This window comes from Chinchilla lanigera, unplaced genomic scaffold, assembly GCF_000276665.1.
Source record: "Chinchilla lanigera isolate Chin_1 unplaced genomic scaffold, ChiLan1.0 scaffold00185, whole genome shotgun sequence".
Lineage (NCBI taxonomy): Eukaryota > Metazoa > Chordata > Mammalia > Rodentia > Chinchillidae > Chinchilla > Chinchilla lanigera.
The window spans coordinates 619,133-640,538 of record NW_004955586.1 but is presented as its reverse complement, the minus strand read 5'-3'; the positions used below and the strand labels follow the sequence as shown (position 1 = coordinate 640,538).

The 21,406-nt window shown below is 37.2% G+C and overlaps 1 protein-coding gene across 4 annotated transcripts in view; it reads left to right on the top strand.

Moving 5' to 3' along the window:
- The window catches only part of Ppef1 (protein phosphatase, EF-hand calcium binding domain 1), a 163,814-nt gene that overhangs the window by 120,895 nt on the left and 21,513 nt on the right, over window positions 1-21,406 (top strand). For all 4 annotated transcript variants that reach the window (XM_013509899.1, XM_005414441.1, XM_013509901.1 and 1 more), the window contains exons 9-14: window positions 5,252-5,418; window positions 8,578-8,614; window positions 9,702-9,851; window positions 14,546-14,686; window positions 18,241-18,426; window positions 19,790-19,932. In XM_013509899.1, coding sequence (XP_013365353.1) covers window positions 5,252-5,418; window positions 8,578-8,614; window positions 9,702-9,851; window positions 14,546-14,686; window positions 18,241-18,426; window positions 19,790-19,932 — 824 coding nt within the window. The remainder of the gene's footprint in view (window positions 1-5,251; window positions 5,419-8,577; window positions 8,615-9,701; window positions 9,852-14,545; window positions 14,687-18,240; window positions 18,427-19,789; window positions 19,933-21,406) is intronic.

Here is a 21,406-nt window from a genome sequence, read left to right as displayed (position 1 = left end):
TAGGTTTTTTCCCTATTTAATAAGATGTTGGCAGTAAATTTGTCATAAATGGCTTTTATCTGATTCAGATATGGTCCCTTTATATTTATTTTCTTCAGTGTTTTTATCATGAATGGATATTGGATTTTGCAAAAGCCTGTTTCTGTGTCTATTGAGATGATCAAAGAACTAACTTTTGAAATTGTATATCTTTTTTGTTTTCTTTTAAAAATTTCAGCTTTTATCTTTGATTGGCTTTATTGTTTTTTTCTAATTTCTTAGAATGAATCAATCTTTCATGTTTATCTTCCTTATTAAAGCATTTATAGCTGAATATGTTTTCTGATTTTAATTTTAACTGAGCTTTCTACAGAACTTGCAATTTTGCTCTTAATTTTCTTTTTGAGTCAATGTTTATCAGGACTACAGTTGTTAATTTCCAAGAATCTTAATTGAAGCAGTCATAATTTTTCTAATCATACTTTATTATTTGTTAAAGATTTATTTAGAGTCAAGTATAAGGTTGATATTTTTGTTCCATGGATAAATGAAAAATTAATTATATTCTCTATTTGTAAAGTCCTTCATATATCTGTTAAGTTGTTTATTGATGGCATATTCAATTTTCCATATTTTTGTACTATGTCTCTCTAAATATGTGTATTATATATTGTTGTATAATGAGCCACCTTAATACTTGGTACCTAAAAACAACAATATCTACTATCTTACTTTCTGTGGGCCAGAAATTTCGGTGCAGCTTAGCTGTGTAGCTCTAACTCAGGGTCATGGAGTGGTAGTCAATCAATTGGTTGGACTGTGCTCATCTGTAAGGTTGACTGAAGCCAGCGGACATATTTCTAAGATGGCTAATTCACATGGCTTGAAGCATAGCACATCAGCTCCTCACTGAGCTCTTGGGCCTCTCTACAATGCTAACTGCGTAGTCTCATGACATAGCATCTGTCCTTCCTCATAGTGAGTAATCCAAGAGAGGGAGCAGTCAGGAAGCTGTGGTATCTTTTATGACTTATTTTCTGAACGTGCACATCATCACTTCTGTTGTCTTTTTGTGCTATTAATTAGAAGCAAGTCACTAAGTACAGCCTGCCCTCAGGAAGAGGCAAATTAGGCTTCACAGTTTAAAGTTAATGTCAAAGAATTTATGGATATTATTTTAAACCAATAATTCAATTTGAATAACTCACTATGTTTGTATTTTAAACATTTCTGCTTGCATTTATAATAAATATCTGAAGCACAAACTTGTTCTTTTGTATATTGACAAGAACGTGAACTGTAACTTCTTCATAAAGTGCCTTTCACTATGATTTAGTGTTGCTTTGTGATGCCATTTAATGCTTTAATTTCAAATTCTACTTTCTCTAGTATTAAGATTTCCATTCTTGCTTTCTCTCTGTTGCATTTATGTTGTTTTCAAGATAAATTACTTTAAAAATTTTACTTAATTACTTTTTCTTGTATATACCTAATTTTTGCATTTTAACACATTTGGGTGATCTTGGTGATCTACTGGGAGAATTTAATTCACTTACATTTAGTATACAACAGGTGTGTTTAAAATTTTTCTTGTATTCTGCCTTACTATTTACTTTGGTTTATCGTTTTTCCTTTTCTTTTTGTTGTTTGGGTGAAGTTTTTTCTTCTTTTCCTTCCTTCATTTCTCTTTCTTTTATTTTTTTCTTTTTCTCCTTTTTGGGACAAGGTCTTTCTATGTTTCCTAGGCTGGCCTTAAACTGCTAGCCTGTCTGCTTCAGCTGAGTAGCTAGGATTAATGGTGCATGCCAATGTGCCCAGCTTGTTCTTTCTAAATTGTTATTGTATTTGCAATTTTTACTGTGCTTTTCCTTTCACTAGTAATTATCTCCCCATTCCTGACATTTCTAACAAATAATGTGTTTATGTATTTATTAAATAGCTATAAGTTTATTCTTCTACCACAACCTCTCACTCTCCCAGTAAGATAACTATTTTCACACTTTCCATGTCCCTCATGCAGATAAAATTTGTAGAGCATTTTTTTCTCTTCTCTTCTTTTCTTTTCTTTCCTCTTCTCTCCTGCAAATGCAGGCTATTGTTTATGCCATAATTTTTAGGTCTTGACCATTATTAATTCCTATCTATTCAATCTGAATAAGTAAGTATATTTATACTTTTAGAAAATTTCCTCTTCTATTTCTAGAATCCTTGATTAGTACTTAAATGCAAGTTCCATGGGACCATATCAATTTATATTTATTTATATATTGCAAAGTGCATTGTTCACATCTTTCCTCTTGGTCTTTCCTTGGTTAAAAATATTTTGTTTCTGTTGTTATTTGAACTCTAGCCTCATTCTGTATGATTTTCATCATTTTGCTTTTTGTTCTATGTAAGAAATCTTTCATTTGATTATTCTTTCAGGTCATTAATGTATTTCACAACCATTCTCTTAGTTAACACTAATCCATTGATATTTTAAATTGGAATGATGTGTATATGTGTGTGTGTGTGGTACTGGGTTTTAAACCTGTGCTCAGGGGATTAAATTTGTGCTAGGCGAGTGCTCTATCACTGAGCACATCCCCAGCCTCCCCCTCATTTTATTTTTAAATTTTGAGACAGTGTCTCACCAAGTTGTCCATGCTGGCCTTGAACTTGCAATCCTCCTGCCTCAGCCTCCTGAGTAGCTGGGATTATAGGTGAATGCCACCATTTCCAGACTTAACAGTGTATTTTAATGCCAAGAATTTTTAACCTTTTGTTCTTTATATTATGCTTCTCTTATTATTATTTTTTATAATAAAATTGTCCTCTGCCTCCTCTAGCAAGCCTGCTTCATTAGAGGCCATCTGCTTTTAGCACATCTTGTTGGTCTCCTTCTCTCTAGTTGCTGGAGTCTCTTAAGCACTAGCTTATTTCCACTTCTATTTTCTGCTTAAGCTAGCTTAAGCCTCTCCACAGTCGGAGGAAAAACACTTTGTGCTCCTGCATCAAGAATGTGAAAGAAAGCCTCTGTGTTCCTAGGTGTCCCTAAATGCAAGTGTTCATGTTCCGGCTTTTTGATGTGGGAGAAATTCCCCTGCACCTTTCCTAGTAAGATCCAGTGTTACACTCCTCCTTCCAACCAGGATTACTCACATGCTCTGAGGCAGAATCCCCCCTTAGTCAAGACACCCATGGGTCTTCTCAGTCTTAGTCCTTTTAGGTTTTCACCCCAGTGCTCTCTGGTGCTGTACCTCTCACCCCCTTCAGAACCTGGACATCCCGACAACAGAGTTAGCAGCCTCTCGCTTTTCCCGATCCCCCACCTGCTTATCCCAGCCAGCTGAAGGCTGCTGGAAGGAAAAATATCAGAGATGCAAAATCTTTCTATTTTAGGTTTTAATGAGCAAGCAGTAGGCCATACTTTTGTAATTGGTTACACTATCTAAGGCTTACATGAGTGAGGCTATGCAAATTAATATATTAAGAAAGTGTAAAATGATGAAATCTTAAAATTAGAAATAGTGTGGAAGTCATAATAAAATGAATCTCATAATTTATATGGTGCCTTATGTTTTTATGTGATTTTATAAGCATAATCTCATTTGAGTTGCAAACTATACCTGCATAGTAAGTATAAAAGTTATCATCCCCATTTCATAGATGAAAAGATTAAAGAACTCGTCCAACAACACCTGGGTAATAACTGGCACTAGACTAGAATATTAGTCTTCTTATTACATTCTGCCACTGCTTGTTTTTTTCCACTTATCTTCAGAACATATTACACTACATAAACAATTTCTGGGATCCTTAAATTATGTGTTATAATGTGCATCACATTTTTCAACTCTTTATTACATTGCTATGAATAATTTAAAATGTACATAAACAGGAGGCTAAGTAAAAGTAATAAAACCTTATGTAGTTTGAAATCTAACAAAGAATTTTGAAATAGTTTGAAAAATATTAATATAAGTAGAATAGATATTAATAGTAATATTCATAATATTTCCTAAAGATAGATTTTTGAAGGAAAATATATATATTGTTGATATATATTTTCATATGATATGACATGAGTAATTTTTTTTTGTAATATATATACAGTATATTTTTGGTCTTTTTTTGAGACAGGGTTTCGCTATGAAGTTCAGGCTAGCCTTGAGCTCACTTTGTAGCCCAGGCTGGTCTTGAACTTGCAACGATCCTCCTGTCTCAGCCTCCAGAGAGCTCAGATTACAAGTGTGTGCCACCACACCCGGCTCCTATAATATATTTTTAAAACATTAGAATTTATCTTACTATGCAATAGAAATGCACTCAGCCATTTCCTTATCAGGAATATATTCCAGAATATTCCATGTCCTTATCATGACACAGAAAATGTAGCTATATTACATATATTTCTTTTGTCTCTAGAATTTTGTATGTAGGACTAAATGATAGATAGCTATTATACATCCAGTCCTTTGTAATCTACTCAGCTCCTTTTCATGCTTAAATTGCCTTTAAAAATAGCTTATGCTCAGGAGTGATATTCAAAATTTCTAACAATGAATATGGCCCAGCCATCAAACAGCCAGAATACGTGCCAGTTGTGGACACCAGATGTGGCTGCATCTGTGCTCACTGGAATATCCGCCTTGGTCACAGTCACATCGCATCTATGTTCCACTTGCCTGGACATTTTCTTTTTTTTTTTTTTTTTTTTTTTTTGGTTTTTCTCTGGTACCAGGAACTGAACTCACGACCTTGTGCTTGCCAGGCAGGTGCTTTTGCCGCTGAGCTAAATCCCCAGCCCCCTTGCCTGGACATTTTCATGCCTATTCTCACAGGAGATTTGCAAGGATATAGTATCATCTTCATTTTGCGAATTGAGGGAATTGCAGCCCATAGAAGTTAAATGTTGGGCACCTTGGAGTAAAATATTTCTGCCTCTTAGTTTAGTATTCTTCTTCGATAGAAGTTTCCCTCTTCAGGAGAAAAGGAAGAGATGAGTGTAGGTGTTTTTGATAGCACAAAGATCAATTCCTTTTAGAGAAAACTCATAGTAGGTGATGGACAGAAGAGCAACTCACCACCTTCCCTGGGATCTTGCTTTCCCAAGTGAGTCCTGCCTACCCTGGAAGAGGGAGACTGGCTCAAGCAAGTGAGCAGATTTTTTTGAGTGAAAGAACTGACTCAGCCTCTTTTCTACATATCCACAGGGACAGCATGTACGAAGCCTTATTGTGAAAGAACATTCTTTTAACTGCTTGTTTTTCCTGCTCTTTTCCTCCCACAGAATGGTCTCCCTTCAGAGAACAACCCGTATCTCTTTAATGGTGATTTTGTAGATCGAGGAAGAAATTCCATGGAGGTCCTAATGATCTTGTTTGTGAGTTTTCTTGTCTACCCAAAGGACATACACTTGAACAGAGGAAACCATGAAGATTTTATGATGAATATGAGGTAACCTCAGCCTTTAGATTTCCTCTTTTATTTTCCACCTTGCAAAATGCTGCCTTTTTTAGTTCCCAGCATATGGAGGTGAGGGTAGAGAGGAAGAAATGAGGGGAATCTCAAGGAGACCTCAATTCCTACTCCTATGCACTACCTTAGTCTTCAGCGGAATATCAGTTACTCTGAAGCTCCCTTCTTATCTTTTCCTCCAGTGCTGTTCTTCTTTTTCACTCTTACGGTGTTCCTTCTCTTGCTCCCAGGCCAATTGCATGTTGGGTAGGGGTGTTGGCTGGATTTGGAAAAATGGTGGGTTCTGCACACAGACTTAGATGGAATAGTTGTGTTGCTGTTCTTCTGGCTTGCTTCAAATGTTGTCTCAGAAATTAGTGCCATATTGTTCAGTGATGCATGTATTTTTTATCACATAGTAATTGCTTCTGGCATAGTTGTTCATAAACAGTTTTGAGAATAGCTGTAACATAGCATCTCAGTTGTCTGACTCACTAGAGATTTGAGGAATAAAGATTGGTTAAATGGCTTAATTTTTTCAGAAAGGCATGGTAGGTGACAAATGGTCTCCTCCTCTTTTTCCTCCTTTTCATTGCTCATTTTATGAAAGACAGAAATCAATTTGCTCGAGGGTAATAGAAAGCATGGTATGTTTCATGCCTTTTGTCCTGAGGTTTTGGGTGCCTTGATCAAAGCTCAGCAATTGATTAGTTTTATCTTTTGGGCCTTTTGACACCTGCCCTGAGAACAGAGTTCCCATTCTAATTCTCCATGTGTGAAACAGCAAATGCTGAGACTATGAGTTTTTTAAAAATCCCAGAACCATTATCAGAAGCCCATTCTATATAAAATAGCTCTATACTTCTATTTGGGCATACCATTTATTCTTTCATTTTTTCAGGTAGCCAATCACATTTATCTAGTGTCTTTAATAGTTAATGAAAGAAGCTAAGTCTGGTGGCACATGCCTATAATCTCAACACTTGAGAGGCTGAGGCAGGAGGGTGCCACACTGGAGGCCGGCCTGGAGTACATAATGAAATATTGTTGCAAAAACCAAAATATAGTTAAAGTTAATGAAAGAGACACAGACTGCTCATACAGTTTATTGTTTTCTTCCTTTTTAGAAATTAGTTCATGTTTGGAGTACACAAAGATTACATTCATCATGGGGAATTTGTACATGTACATAACACATATGAATTCCTTTTTTATCCCATTCTGTCCCCTCTTCAGCCTTTCTTCCTCTCTCCATTTGCAAAAGTTCAATTCCAATGTTTTTCTTCAAATCCTTTTTACCCTTCCTCCCCCGCACCATCTCTTGTTCCCCTTCCCATTTGAAAAAGAGTTTATATATACTGGGAAAGACCACGTTGAAAGATTTTTCAAATGTGATAAGTTTTGTGAAGAGGTCATCCACTCTTGTCTGAAGGGTGACAGAACGTTTTCCCATACAAGTATGGCACTAGCTTAAGACCTCAAGGGTGAATTAAGAAGTCACAAGAGAGGTGTGGTGGAGGGATGGGAAAGAGTGTTGCAGTGTGAGGGAATAACTTATTCAGAGCTTGGAACAAGACATTTCAGACTTCAGAGAATTTCAAGAAGGAAGAAGCATAGGATGAGGGATAGGATGGTCCTGATAGGGATGAGATATAAGAAATGGTTGAATGGTGCAAAGGAATTTGGACTTCTAAGGACAAGATAATATCATTAAAGAATATCATACAATTTGTGTTTTTAAAATGTAGCAGGAGGAGTTATTTGGAGAGCGCAAGAATAGATACAGTGAGGTCAATTAGGAAGCAGCTAAAGAGATAGATAATAGATTTTCACACTAGCGTAGTGGCAATGGAGATGCAAAGAAGTAGATTGAAGAGGGCCTTAGGCAAAGATGATTGAAGGGTCAGTAAACTGATGTGAGGGCCTGGAAAGAGGAATAATTCAAGAACGACCTCCACGTTCCTGGCTTGAGGTTGGGGGGTAACGACAGCGTTCTGAAGGAGAATGAAGAGTTCAATTAGGAGTAAGCTGATCTGAGGTGCTGTCGAGTAGACAGTAGAGTACATGTGTCCAGAGATAGAAAACAAAGCGTACCCTGGAGTATTCCTCTGTGGTATTGCTCCTAGACAGTAACTGAAGCCCCAAATGGGCAGGGATGAGATTGCTAAGGGAGAAAGTGAAGGGAGGAGAGGGACAGAATCTGAAGGAGCTCCAACAATTAAGGCTGAGTAGAGGAGAACGTGCAAAGGAGCTTCAGAGCAGACAGAAAGGTAGGAGGAAAACCAAGAATTTACTGTCATCAAACCCAAAGGAAGACATTTTCCAGAAGGATAGTATAGTCAACTGTACTTAGTGTTTCAGAGAAAGAAGCTGCAAGGTGCAAATTGATTTAACAGCGCATATACTTTTAGTGAGCACAAGAACGCTTCATCACAGAAAACATAATGTTACACTGTGGAAACCTATTTGAGGTGATTTGTATGACTTGGGGTGTTCTGTGTTCCTACTTTACTGCGTTGCTTATTAAGAATACATATTATCATCCTAAAGCAAGGATAAGTAATTGTAAAAAACCTTGTTAAATCTCCCTTAGCTAGTCAGGTGTTAAAATTCCTCAGTACTTTTGATTAAAACCCTCAATACTGTTCATTTCATGACCTATATCAGAGGAATCATAAGGAACCAACTTGCTACCTTTAGGCTTTCCTTTGTCTTTGTTTAGTCTTTTCTTTTTTGTGATCATTTACTATAAAATATAGGACGACCGAGAAATTCCATCTGAATGAAAAAGCCTTTTCCTACACCACTTCTTCCAGTACACAGCACACAGCACACCTCTTAAAAAATTTGCTGCCTTCATCCAACCCGTGCCTGCCACATCTTTCTTAAATTGCATCTTATAATCATTTCATGAAAATCTGTTTTCTATCTCCAATTACACTATGAGCTTTTTGGGAGTAAGGTGGCTTCCACTGGCTTTTTTTGTTCTTTCCCACCATGCCTAGCAAAGACTTCTGTAAGTAACAGTTGCAACTGAAGTCTAGTTACCTGATTTCCTGGAACTGGTGATAGTGTGATGTTAAGGGCTCCCTTTCCTTCATGACTCATGTAAGTAGGAGTTACTAACAATTAATAGTCTAAATCCCATTTTTTTTTCAGGTATGGCTTCACAAAAGAAATTTTGAATAAGTATAAGGTAAGATTCATACTTTTAAAAAAATTCCATTCTCTGGTGTTGATACATAAGATATCAAAAAGACCCAACAAAGCCTGAATTGTTGCTTTAGTAAAGGTGATGCGTTCAACTAGTAAGAATCCATGCTAATAAAATAGAAGCACAGCAGGAAGCCATTGCTATGGTAAGGTCTTATATTTCCTTTCTGTACTAAAGCAAGCTTTTTTACTGCAACTTTGGTGTCCATTTCAGCATAGATAGGAACATATTCCATTGCTTTAAAGGAACCTGCTTAGGATTTGTTTTTTCAGGTATGGAGAAACAGGCAGACATAAAAGTGACTGTCATGAAGGAAGGTTTTTATTCACAGTTCCTTAGAAACAGGAGACACTGCATGCCACACTGGGGGAACCACGTAGGGAAGGAAGTTCCAGAATCAATTAGAAGGCACAAAGAGCTGGCCCTCTTGTGAGGGAATGGGCAAGATGCCTCAGTGAAATCAAGTTCAAAATTGATGAGTTGGAATACTGGTGCTCTGCTCTGGGGTGTAAGGGTTTTCTCTAGTTGTCTGCTACTTTGTTCTGGGATGATTAGGGCAAGAGATAGTGGCTTGGAGTGTGAGAGCCCAATAAAAGAAGTCTTGGAGGTGTGGCCTGTTCTTGTAAAAGTCATTTACTGTCCTTAGTAATTAGTATTGGGAGGGGCAATCTCTCCTCCACATTGACAAGGCCCCAAGAGTCAAAGTATCAAAACTGCAGAATAAAAAGCTCAGCATGATGATATATACCTGTAATCTTAGCAACTGGGGAGGCTGAGGCAGGAGGATTGTAAATTCAAGCCCAGCTTGGGCAATTTAGCAAGACTTCATCTTAAAGTTAAACAGGGCTGTGGAGGTAGCTCAGTGGTAGAGTGCCCCTGGATTCAATCCCCTAGTACTGCAAAAACAAAACAGAATAAAAAACCATATAACATATGTTAGTTGGGTAGTAGCTCCTGGCTGATTCCCTTTGGGTGGCATGAAAACCATTGCTTTTTTTGCATGCATCAGGACTGTACAATAAACTGAACTTAACAGAAAAGCAAAACTTACTCAAGCTCTTACTTACAGATATATGGAAAAAAAATCTTGCAAACCTTGGAAGAAGTCTACCCCTGGATCCCAATTGGCGCCATCATTGACAATGAAATCCTGGTCATACATGGTGGGATATCCGAATCCACAGACTTGAATTTACTCCACCGCATAGAAAGAAGCAAAGTAAGAAGTGGCATTTGCTTGAATCTGTATCAGGGATTTATTCAGTGATATGTATGTCTATTCATTTATCATTTTGAATTGATTTGTATTTTAGTGGGTATTATAACTCTGAAATGACTAGTGTAAGTTTTAAGAAAAATTATGCTTGCTTGATAAAGAACGAAATGGGTAACTTCTATATGTAGAAATTTAAAAAAACCTCATGCTCAAAGTGGAAAAATGAAGTGTTGGCATATTGTAAGTTTCTAAAAGTGAAGAAGTTTGATTTTTAAAGAACTAAAATCTCAACTTATTTGGTAAAATACATGTAACATAAAATTTTTAAGTGTAACCATTTTTAGTGTATAGTTCAGTGACAATAAGTGCATTCATGTTGTTGTGCAACCATGACTACTGTGATCATCATCCATTTACAAAAGTTTTTATCTTTCCAGACTGAAACTGTACCAATAAGCAATAACTTCCCATTTTCCTCCTCTCTCCAAGCTCAGCAACCAATATTCTCCTTTCTGTTTCTATGAATTTGACTACTCTAGCTATTTCATATAAGTAGAATCATATAGCAATTTATTTCTGAATTGTTATTCTTTCTATTATACTTCAAATGGACCAGAATAATTGTTTTTGAAATATTTTAACCCTAAATAAGCATATGACATACAAAAGAAGCAGAACAGGGACTTGTACAGAACTTCTGAGAAGGTGGTTATGTGGCACCTGTGGAGTCCACACTTCGTGAAGGGATCTTTGGGTGGATCTTACAGAATAACTAGACTTGTCTTTCTTTATCAGAGCCAAGCCAAAGGCCCCAGATTAGGGGCAAAGCAGGTACCATTTGAGCATATGGAGCCAGACTGATGGTATATGGTCCTAGTGGGAAATCTAAACCATTGTCCCTCAGGACTGACAGTCAACTTCCTACCAATCTGGGCAGATGAGGCCAAGTGGGAGTTGAATCTGATAGAGACAAAAAAATGTGATCCCTGTCACACTTTTAGCCTCTTTACACATGAATAATATTGTTGCTGTGGTCTAATCCTTTTAATTTCAGTTTATTTATTTATTTTTTGTTTTGTTTTGTTTTGTTTTATTTTGTTTTTCATTTTTCTTCTGGTACCAGGAATCGAACTCATGACTTTGAGCTTGCCAGGCAGGTGCTTTGCCTCTGAGCTAAATCCCCAGCCCCTTAATTTCAGTTTAATACAATCTCCAGACTACAATTTACAAGTTGACAAAACTAAATGAGGAATCATGGTTCTGATTTTTACTATACTTCCTTGCTTATCCATTTCACTGATAAAACTCCAGTGCCTTAGATGTAGTAAGTGCCTGATATCTGTTGAACATCTGAGAGATTTAAGATGGAAGCAGGGCAGTCCTAAGACCAAAAAAAAAAGTTTCTCACAAGTTTCCCCTTTCCTGAATCTGTGATGATTTTATATCCCTCCCTCTTCCACCTCACTGACTGATGCCCATACTTCCTGGTTTATGCCTGTTGTTCTGGTGTAATTGATAATAATTCCTCTTTCTACTCTAAAAACAATCCCAGTTACAATAAAAATTTGAGGTCATCCTAAGTTTAAGGCATCTTTTCTCATGATATCAGTGATAGTCATGCCAGTAAGATGTTTTGATCAAAATGAGATAGTCTTTGTTAATACAGTGAGTGGATATTATTCTGGCCAAGAGCAAGGGAACATGATGTTTTTGTCAGTCAAATATTGGCACCACATGGCATGAATGCTACACTCAGCTACCACCCGCCCTGGGATGTAGTGCTAATTAGCCATGGTAGCCACTACCAATTTCTCACATTGAAAACTTGTACTTTCCTGAGGTTAGCCAGAGCAGCCAGTTGTATCAAACTTTTTTTGAGATAGTGAGAATATATCTCTGAAATGTCCCTTGCCAGGTCTTTAGAGACCCTAAATTGAGAGCCACTTTGACATAGTAAAGACTGTAAGATCTGATATCAAACGGATGTAGCTAGGTTTATATACTGTCTCTGCCACTTCCTGGCTGGGTGATTGGGCAAGCTATTAAAAATTTCTAAGCCTCATTGTCTTCACTTATAAATTAAAGACAAAAATACCTACCACATATATTCTATGGAACACTACTCAGCTATAAAGAAGGATAAATTTGAGTCATTTACAGGAAAATGGATATGCCTTGAGACCATAATGCAAAGTAAAATAAACCAGACATAGAAGATTAAATACCTCGTGGATTCTTTTATATGAGAAACACAAAATATAAATAATTTAAAGAGAAAAATAAAAGAGAGATGATAGGATACAGGGAGGTAGACTTTGTGGAAATGGGAAGGGGAGCAAGGGTTGGGATAGTGGAAGGGTGGGAGAGGAGGAAGGGGAAATAAAAATGATTAAGATGCAGTATGTACATGTACCAGGTCTCACAATGAATGTAATTACTATGTATCACAAACATACACTAATAAAAATACCTATAATATTGGATTGTTGGAAAGATGAAATGTATAACTCAGATGAAAAAAGTAGCACACAGCAAATACCAAACATATACCTCTTTTCCAGATCTCCCTTCTTTTTCTGATACTTTCTTCTGAGGTCTGATTTTTAGTCCCCAAAACAGATCATGGAAGAAATTTTGGGGCTGGCAATTTTCCCAGGATGCCTCAAATTTCACCACTCATCAGGGATTACTGTCTCACCTGTTCATAATGGTGGTTTTAAAAATAGAAATTTGACTTGTGTATTGTTTGTGTCTTCTACCCCACCTAGACTGAGTTTGAGCTGACAGCACACACTTATATTAAGTAAACATAATTGAACTATAATGAAAGTAGTAGGTTTGACTTTCTGGAATTCTATCAGCTGAGATACAATAATAGATTTTTAAGTAAAATTTATCAACCCCCACTTTCTCATCCCATAGAACCTTCCAGCTGTCGGAGTGACCATACTTCCTGGTTTACACCTGTGATCATGGCATGTTTGTTAATAGGGTAGTTTTAGTCTTGAGGAAACCTGATAGCAACTTCCCTTATGGGTTCATTAAAGGCATTTTATAAGGTGAGCAGATTAGAGGTCAGTACAAAAGGGTAGAAAAGGAAGATTCTATAAGACTTAGATTCTGGTTGAGTATTCTTCAAACTCCCTAGCAGAGGGTGTTTTGGTTACTTTTCTCTTGTTGCTGAGCCAAAATATCTGACACCCAGAATTAAGGAAGGAAAGGTTTCTTTGGCTCACAGTTTGTGGAGGTTTCAGTCCGTACTTGGCTGGCTCTAAGAAAGAATGGCACATGGCAGAGGACAACAGTTCATGGCAGTGGGAAAACAGCCAAAGCAGCAAGAGCAAAAAGGGAGGAGCAGTGGAAAGCAACCTCTTTCCCTCTCTTATACTGTATGCAAACTACCTGCCCTAGGGCGGGTGTAGCACTCACACCCATAATCCCAGCATTGGATCATGGATCAATCAAAAACTCTAGAAGCCTGTCCCATGACTGCATGAGGCTTTGGGGGGACATCCAGACACAAACCATAACAGAGGGTGTGGGAAAGAGTTAGTCAGCTGGCCCCCCCAAGAGAAAGTGGTGGTGCGGTGCCTTAGGGGAGCTGGGGTGAATATCCCAATCCTAAGTGACCTTCAAAACTATGTAGCAATACATATTTGAGGGTTCTTGTAGCCTTGCCCAATGAGCTAATCACAAAAGAACTGTGTGGACCTAGGTCCAGAGGGTCCTCCTAGAATATTCTATTCTGCCTAAAACCTGAGGACATTTATTGAAGGAAGACAGGGAAGGTAGGCTATGAACTAGTTAATAAAAGCTGAGATTGAATTTTTACCAGCTGAGTGAGACAAGACTTCAGAATAAGATTTCATTTTATTTTTGAAAAATGAAGGCAAGATTTCATACATGCTGTAGTTTATGGGAGAAACTAGGCACCTGCCACAGATTATTTCCCATCATTGAACTATAGCCACCGGATAGAAGTATAGTTTAACATTGTTTTGTTGAAAGAGTCGTGCTATAAAGAAACAAGTATAAAATTACACTGTCAGCCTATTTAGGGGAATGCAGGGAGGTGCTTATAGTTGCTGACATGCTATCAGAAAGGCATTTTATTTTCCAAAGAAACACAGAAGCTTTGCTACTAAGATTAGAGAACATAATCAGTTGTTGACAGGTCAGGTTGAGAACTATACTGTATTTACGTTGAAGGACTTCCAAAGTTTTAAACCTATGCCCCATTTTAAGAACTTTCCTAGATATAGATGTACTTTTTCTCATTTTTCCTAGAAAGCACAACAAAATGAAAAGCAGCTACCTTTTTAAGGGATGTTTGTGCATTCTTCCAAGCCCCAGGTATAGATAAAGGCTCAAAGAAAACTAGTTTTCCTTCCACTCCTTGCAATAATACTTTAGAACATGCCTAGCACCTACATATGTGCATCTGGGATCCCTTAGAAACACTGATGCAATTCGCTCCCTGTCGGGTAGTATCTCTAGTTGAAAAAAATGTGCAAACGGAATTTAACAGGCCGACAAGATCCACAAGACATAGGAGGTGGGCGAAGTGGAAAAGGAGACCATGTGTTTTTCATTGGGTTGATGCACAACATCATAGACAGAACTCTAGCTGGTACTGAAATGTCTGCGTGCAGTACAACAAGCAGTGGGTTTGTCTAAAACACAAATTTGTTTTGTAGATGAAGTCGGTGTTGCTACCTCCAATGACAGGATATTCCACCGAGCCAGAGAAAAAGAAAACAGGTGCAATCATCATGTCAGGGATAATCACATCAAAAGATTCCTCTTCTGAACAGTTACCGAAGCATGAGTGGGAACAGGTAGGTAATCAAAGTGTTCACCAGGGTGGCAACGAGACCAGCATAGACGATGTTGTCCTTTACAATATATAGATAAAAAGTGACTTACCTTTTTAAGCAGACAATACTATTTTCTCTGAATGCATTACTGTATTTTTCACACCATTATTGAGATATCATTCATGTACCGTATAACTCATCTATTTAAAGCCTACAATTCAATAGTTTTTGGTATATTCACAGGTATCATCAGAATCTAATTTTTGAATGTTTTTACCATTCCAAAAAGGAGCCTTGTACCTATTAGCAGTCATTCTCCATCCTCCCCACCCTTGCCCCCACCATCCTTAGGCAGCTGCTCATATGCTATCTTTATAGATTTGCCTATTCTGAACATATTGAAATAGACACATACAATATGTATGGCTGTATTTCTTTTTCATGCTGAATAGTATTCTATTGTGTAGATAGACCATATTATGTTTATTCATTCATCAGTTGATGGACTTTTAGGTTGTTTTGTTCCTGTATTTTTCTATTATGAATAATACTACTATATACAAGTTTTTGTGTGTACATATCTTTTCATTTATTTTGAATGTATACTTAGGAATGGAATTTCTGGATGATAAAGTAACTCTAAAGTTAAGCATTTTGAGAAAATTCCAAACTGTTTTTCCAAGTGGCCATACCATTTTACATTCCCACCAACAGTATGATAAGGGATCCAACTTATCTACTTCCTTGCATGAGGTCGTTATTATAGGTCCTTTGGGAGGGCTTGGGATTGAGCTGTTGAACCTAGGACCTCCCATGTGCTAAGCACTGTGCTCTACCCTGAGCTCTATTCCCAACTCTGTTATTTTGATTGTAGCCCTCCTAGTTGTGTGAGGTTGAATCTGATTGTGTTTGAGATTTTCTTTTATTTTAAAGAGAGTAGTAAATGAGGAAAAAAAGAAAAATAGTAGCATGCCAACATCACAAACATAAACAAAACAAAGCAAGAACATTAAAAATGATACAGGGTTTCAAGACAAAATGATAAGAATTAACAGTGGTTGTTATATTACATATTGTTATCTTCAACTACATTGTTCAGATTACGAGATATAGGAATGGAAGATTATTCAAACTGTTAAAGAGGATGAAAAAATTATTAGATAAAAGGTAAGAGATTATACAGAGTTTCACTAGACAAGGTAGATTTATTTTTAGAGTAAGGAAATTTATTTTTGAAAATTTTATTGTCATGCTGGGGGTAGAAGACTGAGGAGATCAATATGGTCATATAAAACTGCAGCTCAGTAAAACTTTACCATTTGTTGGTTTGAAAATTTTTAGGAAGGAATGTCACAAATACTTAATCTTCTGTGCAGTTAACACCCAGACTCCTGTATTTCAGAGCATAGGTTGTTGTTGAGAGAAAAGGATGGTGTCTATGGAAAATTTGTGTTTCCAGAGAAGAGTCCTTTATAGAACTTCTTTTGTGAGTTCTAGAATTAAATCTATGTTACAGTCACAATCTGAGTAAATCTAGACAAGTGAATAATTTTCACACAAAAGAAAGAGATGCAGAACTCATGGAACGGATTCTGAAGAAGCTCACTTCTTAAAAGCTGTTATCCCTCATGACTTTGGATCAATGAAAAATGAGAATTAGATATACAGTATCTCCCTGATTTTATCAGTAACAACTAAGCCCTAATAGGTAAAGTGATTTGCCCAGGATGATTTAGATGATTACTTAAAGAAGTAACTCTTGGACAGTGCTTATTCTAGTTCTACAGAGTTCCATCATGTGTACTTTTAATTTACGTAAATTTCAACTATTACATATGGCAAAGAGGAAAATACTGTGAGTTTTTATTTTCATGTATATTCTTTATTATATAATGTCCATTATCATGTACATAAAACATTTACATACCCATATTATTCTATAGGGTTGTATACATGAAATCATGTATAGTATACCTTAAGGTAATTTAAAGGATTTTCCAGGGGTAATTTTGGCTCTAAATGATTTATATCCAATGTAGGAATTGAAAACTTAATCCCTTCTTAATAAAACACAGCTCCTTTTGATCCATGTTTCCTTCTTCATTACACCACAGGTCAAGTCAAATCCCCCAAACACAAAGTACAAGTGTTCTTTTTATGATAAACACTAGAAAAGTAAAGAGATTGTACTGAATTTATTTGGAAGATATTGTTGTGCCAGTGTTGAAATTCAGCAAGGAGAGAGAAAACTCCTGAGCTCTGCAAGTGTCTTGTCCATTCTTGGTGCAGGGTTTCTCCAGTTCTGACTAGGTGCTGATCATCGCAGGGTGATTCTCTTGCCGGTTCTGTTCTCTTCAGCTCACTGTTAGCTCCCCTTCAATATCAGACATGTAAGTGGGGATACAGTTAGGTTTAGTGAAGCAGCCGTAATGGTTCTCATCTTCAAGACCTGATTTGGACTCACTGGAATTACTGCACAACTTCAAATGCGTTCTTTTTCATGCTCTCAAAGGAAACATGTGGAAGTAGAATGGCTGGGGTATAGATGAGTGGTAGAGCAATTGCTTAGCATGCGTGAGGCCCTGGATTCCGTCTTCAGCACAAATAATAAAAGTTAAATAATGACTTTTAGAATCATAGGCTGTTAGGACTGTGAGGTACTTTATAACTCAACTGGCCAAAATGCCTGATTTGAAAGATTTCAAGAGTGAGACCCAGAGGATTTTCTCAAGGTTCTCACTATTTTTAGTGACAAACATAGTTTTTGTCACTGTTCTTTGAAGTTGTATAGGAGAAATTTCTATGAAGGAACATACATAGATCAGAACCATTAAGAAAGAGCCTCCAATTTTCTATGAAAAATATTCTTGGAAAGTTAGGTCTCCAGTCCTGGATGTTATGTGACCTGCCTTTGCCTCTTCCAGCCTCAGAAGGAAATGTTTATACTACTTTCATAGTATGGATTTAGGAGAAGAGCTGATAGAATCCAGTCACTGGGTAAATATGTTGCGGAAACTGAGAATGTCCTTATGAAGGGGGCAAATGAAGGAGAGGCAGAGATGTCTTCACATGGACAGTGTTCTCTGTTTGTGATGGGAAAGAGTGAGAGCTTCCTCAGGCTGTGTGCTCAACAGGACAAAAACATGAGTCCACACCACGGTGGGGACATCTACCTAATTTCCTTGGACATGCTAAGGACACTTTGTGTTCCTTAAGAGGAACTGCTTTCTCCTCTGAACATAACAAAGAACTTCATAGACTCAAAAGTTGTGAAACAGCTATAATGAGACTTTTAAAGGCAAAGGCGGTTTCTTTAACAGTTACTACGTATTGCTACCTTGGTTATAGTTATTGCTAACTGGGTTATCGGGACTGCAGAAAAGGATTGGGCTGAGAGTGAGCATTAAGATATTCTGGAAACGATGCTTGGAGGGATGAGTGTGAAGCAATTTGGGGGAAGAATAAGAAACAGCCTTTGGGATACCTTGGATTAATATTTCAGGCAAGTAAGCAGGACTCTAAAGAGATACATTCTCACTGGTAAGTAGCAGCCTAATCTGAATTGTTGTTCCTAGATTGTTGACATTCTTTGGAGTGACCCCAGAGGCACGAAAGGCTGTTTTCCAAACACAGGCCGAGGAGGGGGCTGCTATTTTGGACCAGACATTACTACCACTATGCTTAATAAATACCACTTGAAGAAGATCATTAGATCTCATGAATGTAGGCCTGAAGGCTATGAAATCTGCCATGATGGAAAGGTAAGCTAATACTGTTGGTGACATTCTCATGACACCCTTCCTTCAAACATGGTCTCTTCACAAAGTGTGTCTGACCTGAAGCCTATGGGAAGACATCTTCCCTAGCATCAAACAGAAACCAGAGACTGGAGGATCCAACTAGGTTGTCTGAAGGGGCCTCAGTGTTCCACACCCTAAGGGATATTTGGTTTATTTCCCTGCTCTTCACTAACTCCAAGAACAGAAATTCTGACACAAGGCACTACATCTTTTACTAGTTGTAAGGCAACTCACCGGTACAGTGGCATTGCGGATGTGCTTTCCATCACAAAGTATATAAAAGGCAGCAGTAAATCCAGTTTGCTCTCTTCCACTTTTTTGCACACTCCCTGTGCAGGGCAGAAAAGAAAATCAATCAAACAAAACCTCTCTTTCCTTCATTTGGTTGAGCAGGCGATCCCCAGCGAGCCGCTTGCTGTGGTCAGTTTAGCTACCACCACTAAAAAGGAGTGTGTTGTGCCCCTTCGGTGATGTTGATAAAGCTAGAAGAGGTGAAGACTGGGGAACCCATTCCTGTTCCTAGTTGTCCTAGGAGGTCTCTTTTTCTGTAGTCAACAACAGTAAATAATGAATGGCAAATTTTGTGGCATTTCTATGGTGATTCTTTGCTTTTATTAACTTTATTTGTTTTAGGTTTATACTAACATGGCAAGATGAATAAGGCAAGTATTAGGATTTATCTGTAATGAGATAATAGACAGAAAATAGCAGTGGCTTGTCTGAAGTGACATGTTCATTAGGACAGAACTGAGCCTAAGCTAGATTCCTTGTCGCAAACAAGTATTGTCCTTCCATATTCAACTATGGCCCCAAAGCTCAGTCCTTCCCAAGATAGTGGTCATGCACCTTTGTTCCAGTCCCTATTTCTCTTCCCTTAAAGCACTGGTTTTGTGGAGCCCTGAACCCTCCAAATCACTTAGCTCAAATAAAAAGACTGAGATACTAGATAAGTTTTATTCTGAATACTCAAATATTACAAGGTAAGAAAATGGAGGATTTATCCCTTGGAAAAGTAGAATTTTCAAAAGCAAATATTATGGAGGAGTCAAAGATCTCACATTAAAATTGTTTATAGGAGCCCAGGGCCACACACTGGGGATACTGGATAGGTGGCTAGGAGTTAGTAGTCTTGGAGACACTGAGTAGAAACATTTGTTTTGTTTTCCTCCAATGGAATCTTAAGAAATCATAAGGCTTGTATAATTTACCAGGAGTAAGACCTTTGTTTGATTTTTGCTTTTTAAGAATTGAGCCATTTATGAACTTATTGTATGACCTTTTGAGAACTAACTTTATGAACCTGACAGTCTTTTTCTTTAATCAGGTTATTACTGTATTTTCTGCTTCTAATTATTATGAAGAAGGCAGCAATCGAGGAGCTTACATCAGACTGGGTTTTGGCATGGCCCCAGAATTTTTCCAGTACCAAGTAACTAATTCAACATGCTTGCAGCCTCTTCACCAAAGGTGTGTGTATTCTGAGAATTCCAAGCACTGGCACTGGTAACTAAGTAGAGCCAGTCCCAAGGAACTAACAGCAGCCACTTGAGCAAAGGGAGCCACTTGAGAATTTTTCACTCATATAAAAAAATGCAGAGTTCCAGACACCAAGTGGTGAATGAACTAATATTTGGTACCAAAGAGAATAATTTTCAATTCATACTTCTTTTTACAGGGACACAGAAGTTAGTACCTATGAATGTAATGGAATGTAGAGAAGGTCCTGACACCTACTCAGTCCCCTACCTCACAGCCTTCTCTGTCCTGCAAACAGCTCCATCTGGTTTTGTCTCTTCTATTCTCTACCAGGGACTGTATGTGACTAAAATGTTGAGTGACTCTCCGTATGATGACATTCATAGCTTATCTTCCTTTTTCCCCTGTAACATTATATATTTTTTACTTTTTTACTTTATAAAACCTTATGTTTATTGTTAATAAGTAAAAAAAGAAGTATGAAGAAAGTATTAATTATCTTTTCTCCCCTTCCAATAATCCTTTTCTTCAGAAGTAACTAAACCTAACAGCCAAGAGTGGCCCCTTCCACCCTCTTTTTCCTCCTACAAAAATAGACAGCTATGAATTCATATGTGAGCACCTACTACGTGTCAGATATTGTTGTAGACACAGATTTCAGCATAGTGTTGAATAAAATAGGCAACCTTCCCATCAAATGTATATCCCAATGTGAAGAGAAAGACAGTAAACAACATATATGCATTTCTTTACAAAGGTAGAATCACACACATCCTCTATTCTGCAACTGACATTTTCCCCTTAAAGATTATACCATGAATATTAGGTTAGTGCATACAGATCTAATTCATTCTTTTTAGTAAATGTATACTATCCTGTAGTATATATGTATCATAACTGCTATGGGGTGACTACCTCCTCTTCAAATGATGGACATCCAGATTCATTTCAGGATCTTGCATTTAGAAATGATGTTACAATCAACATTCCTACATATAAGGAATTCATACAACTCAATAACAAATAAAACAAAAATATGATTTAGAAAGGTCAAAGGACTTGAATATTTTTCCAAAGTAGATTTAAAAATGGCTCCCAGGTACTGAAGAGGTGTTTAACATGACTAATCATCAGGGAATTGAAAGTGAGAATGAACCACAGTGAGATTTCACCTTATACCTGTTAGGATGGCTATTATCAAAAAGACAAGAGGTAACAAGTGCATACTTTACAGTTTACCCACTTGAAATATATAATTCAGTAATATTTAGTATTTTCATAAAGTTATATGACCATAACCATTATGTAATTTTTGAACATTTTTACCTCCTAAAAAGAAAACTTATTTTTTTTCTTTTCTTTTTTTTCTTTTAAAGATAAAAGGAGGGAAACATTAACAGACATACAACATTTTACAACATATCACAAGCACAATACAGACAATACAGAGTTACAAACAAAGTGG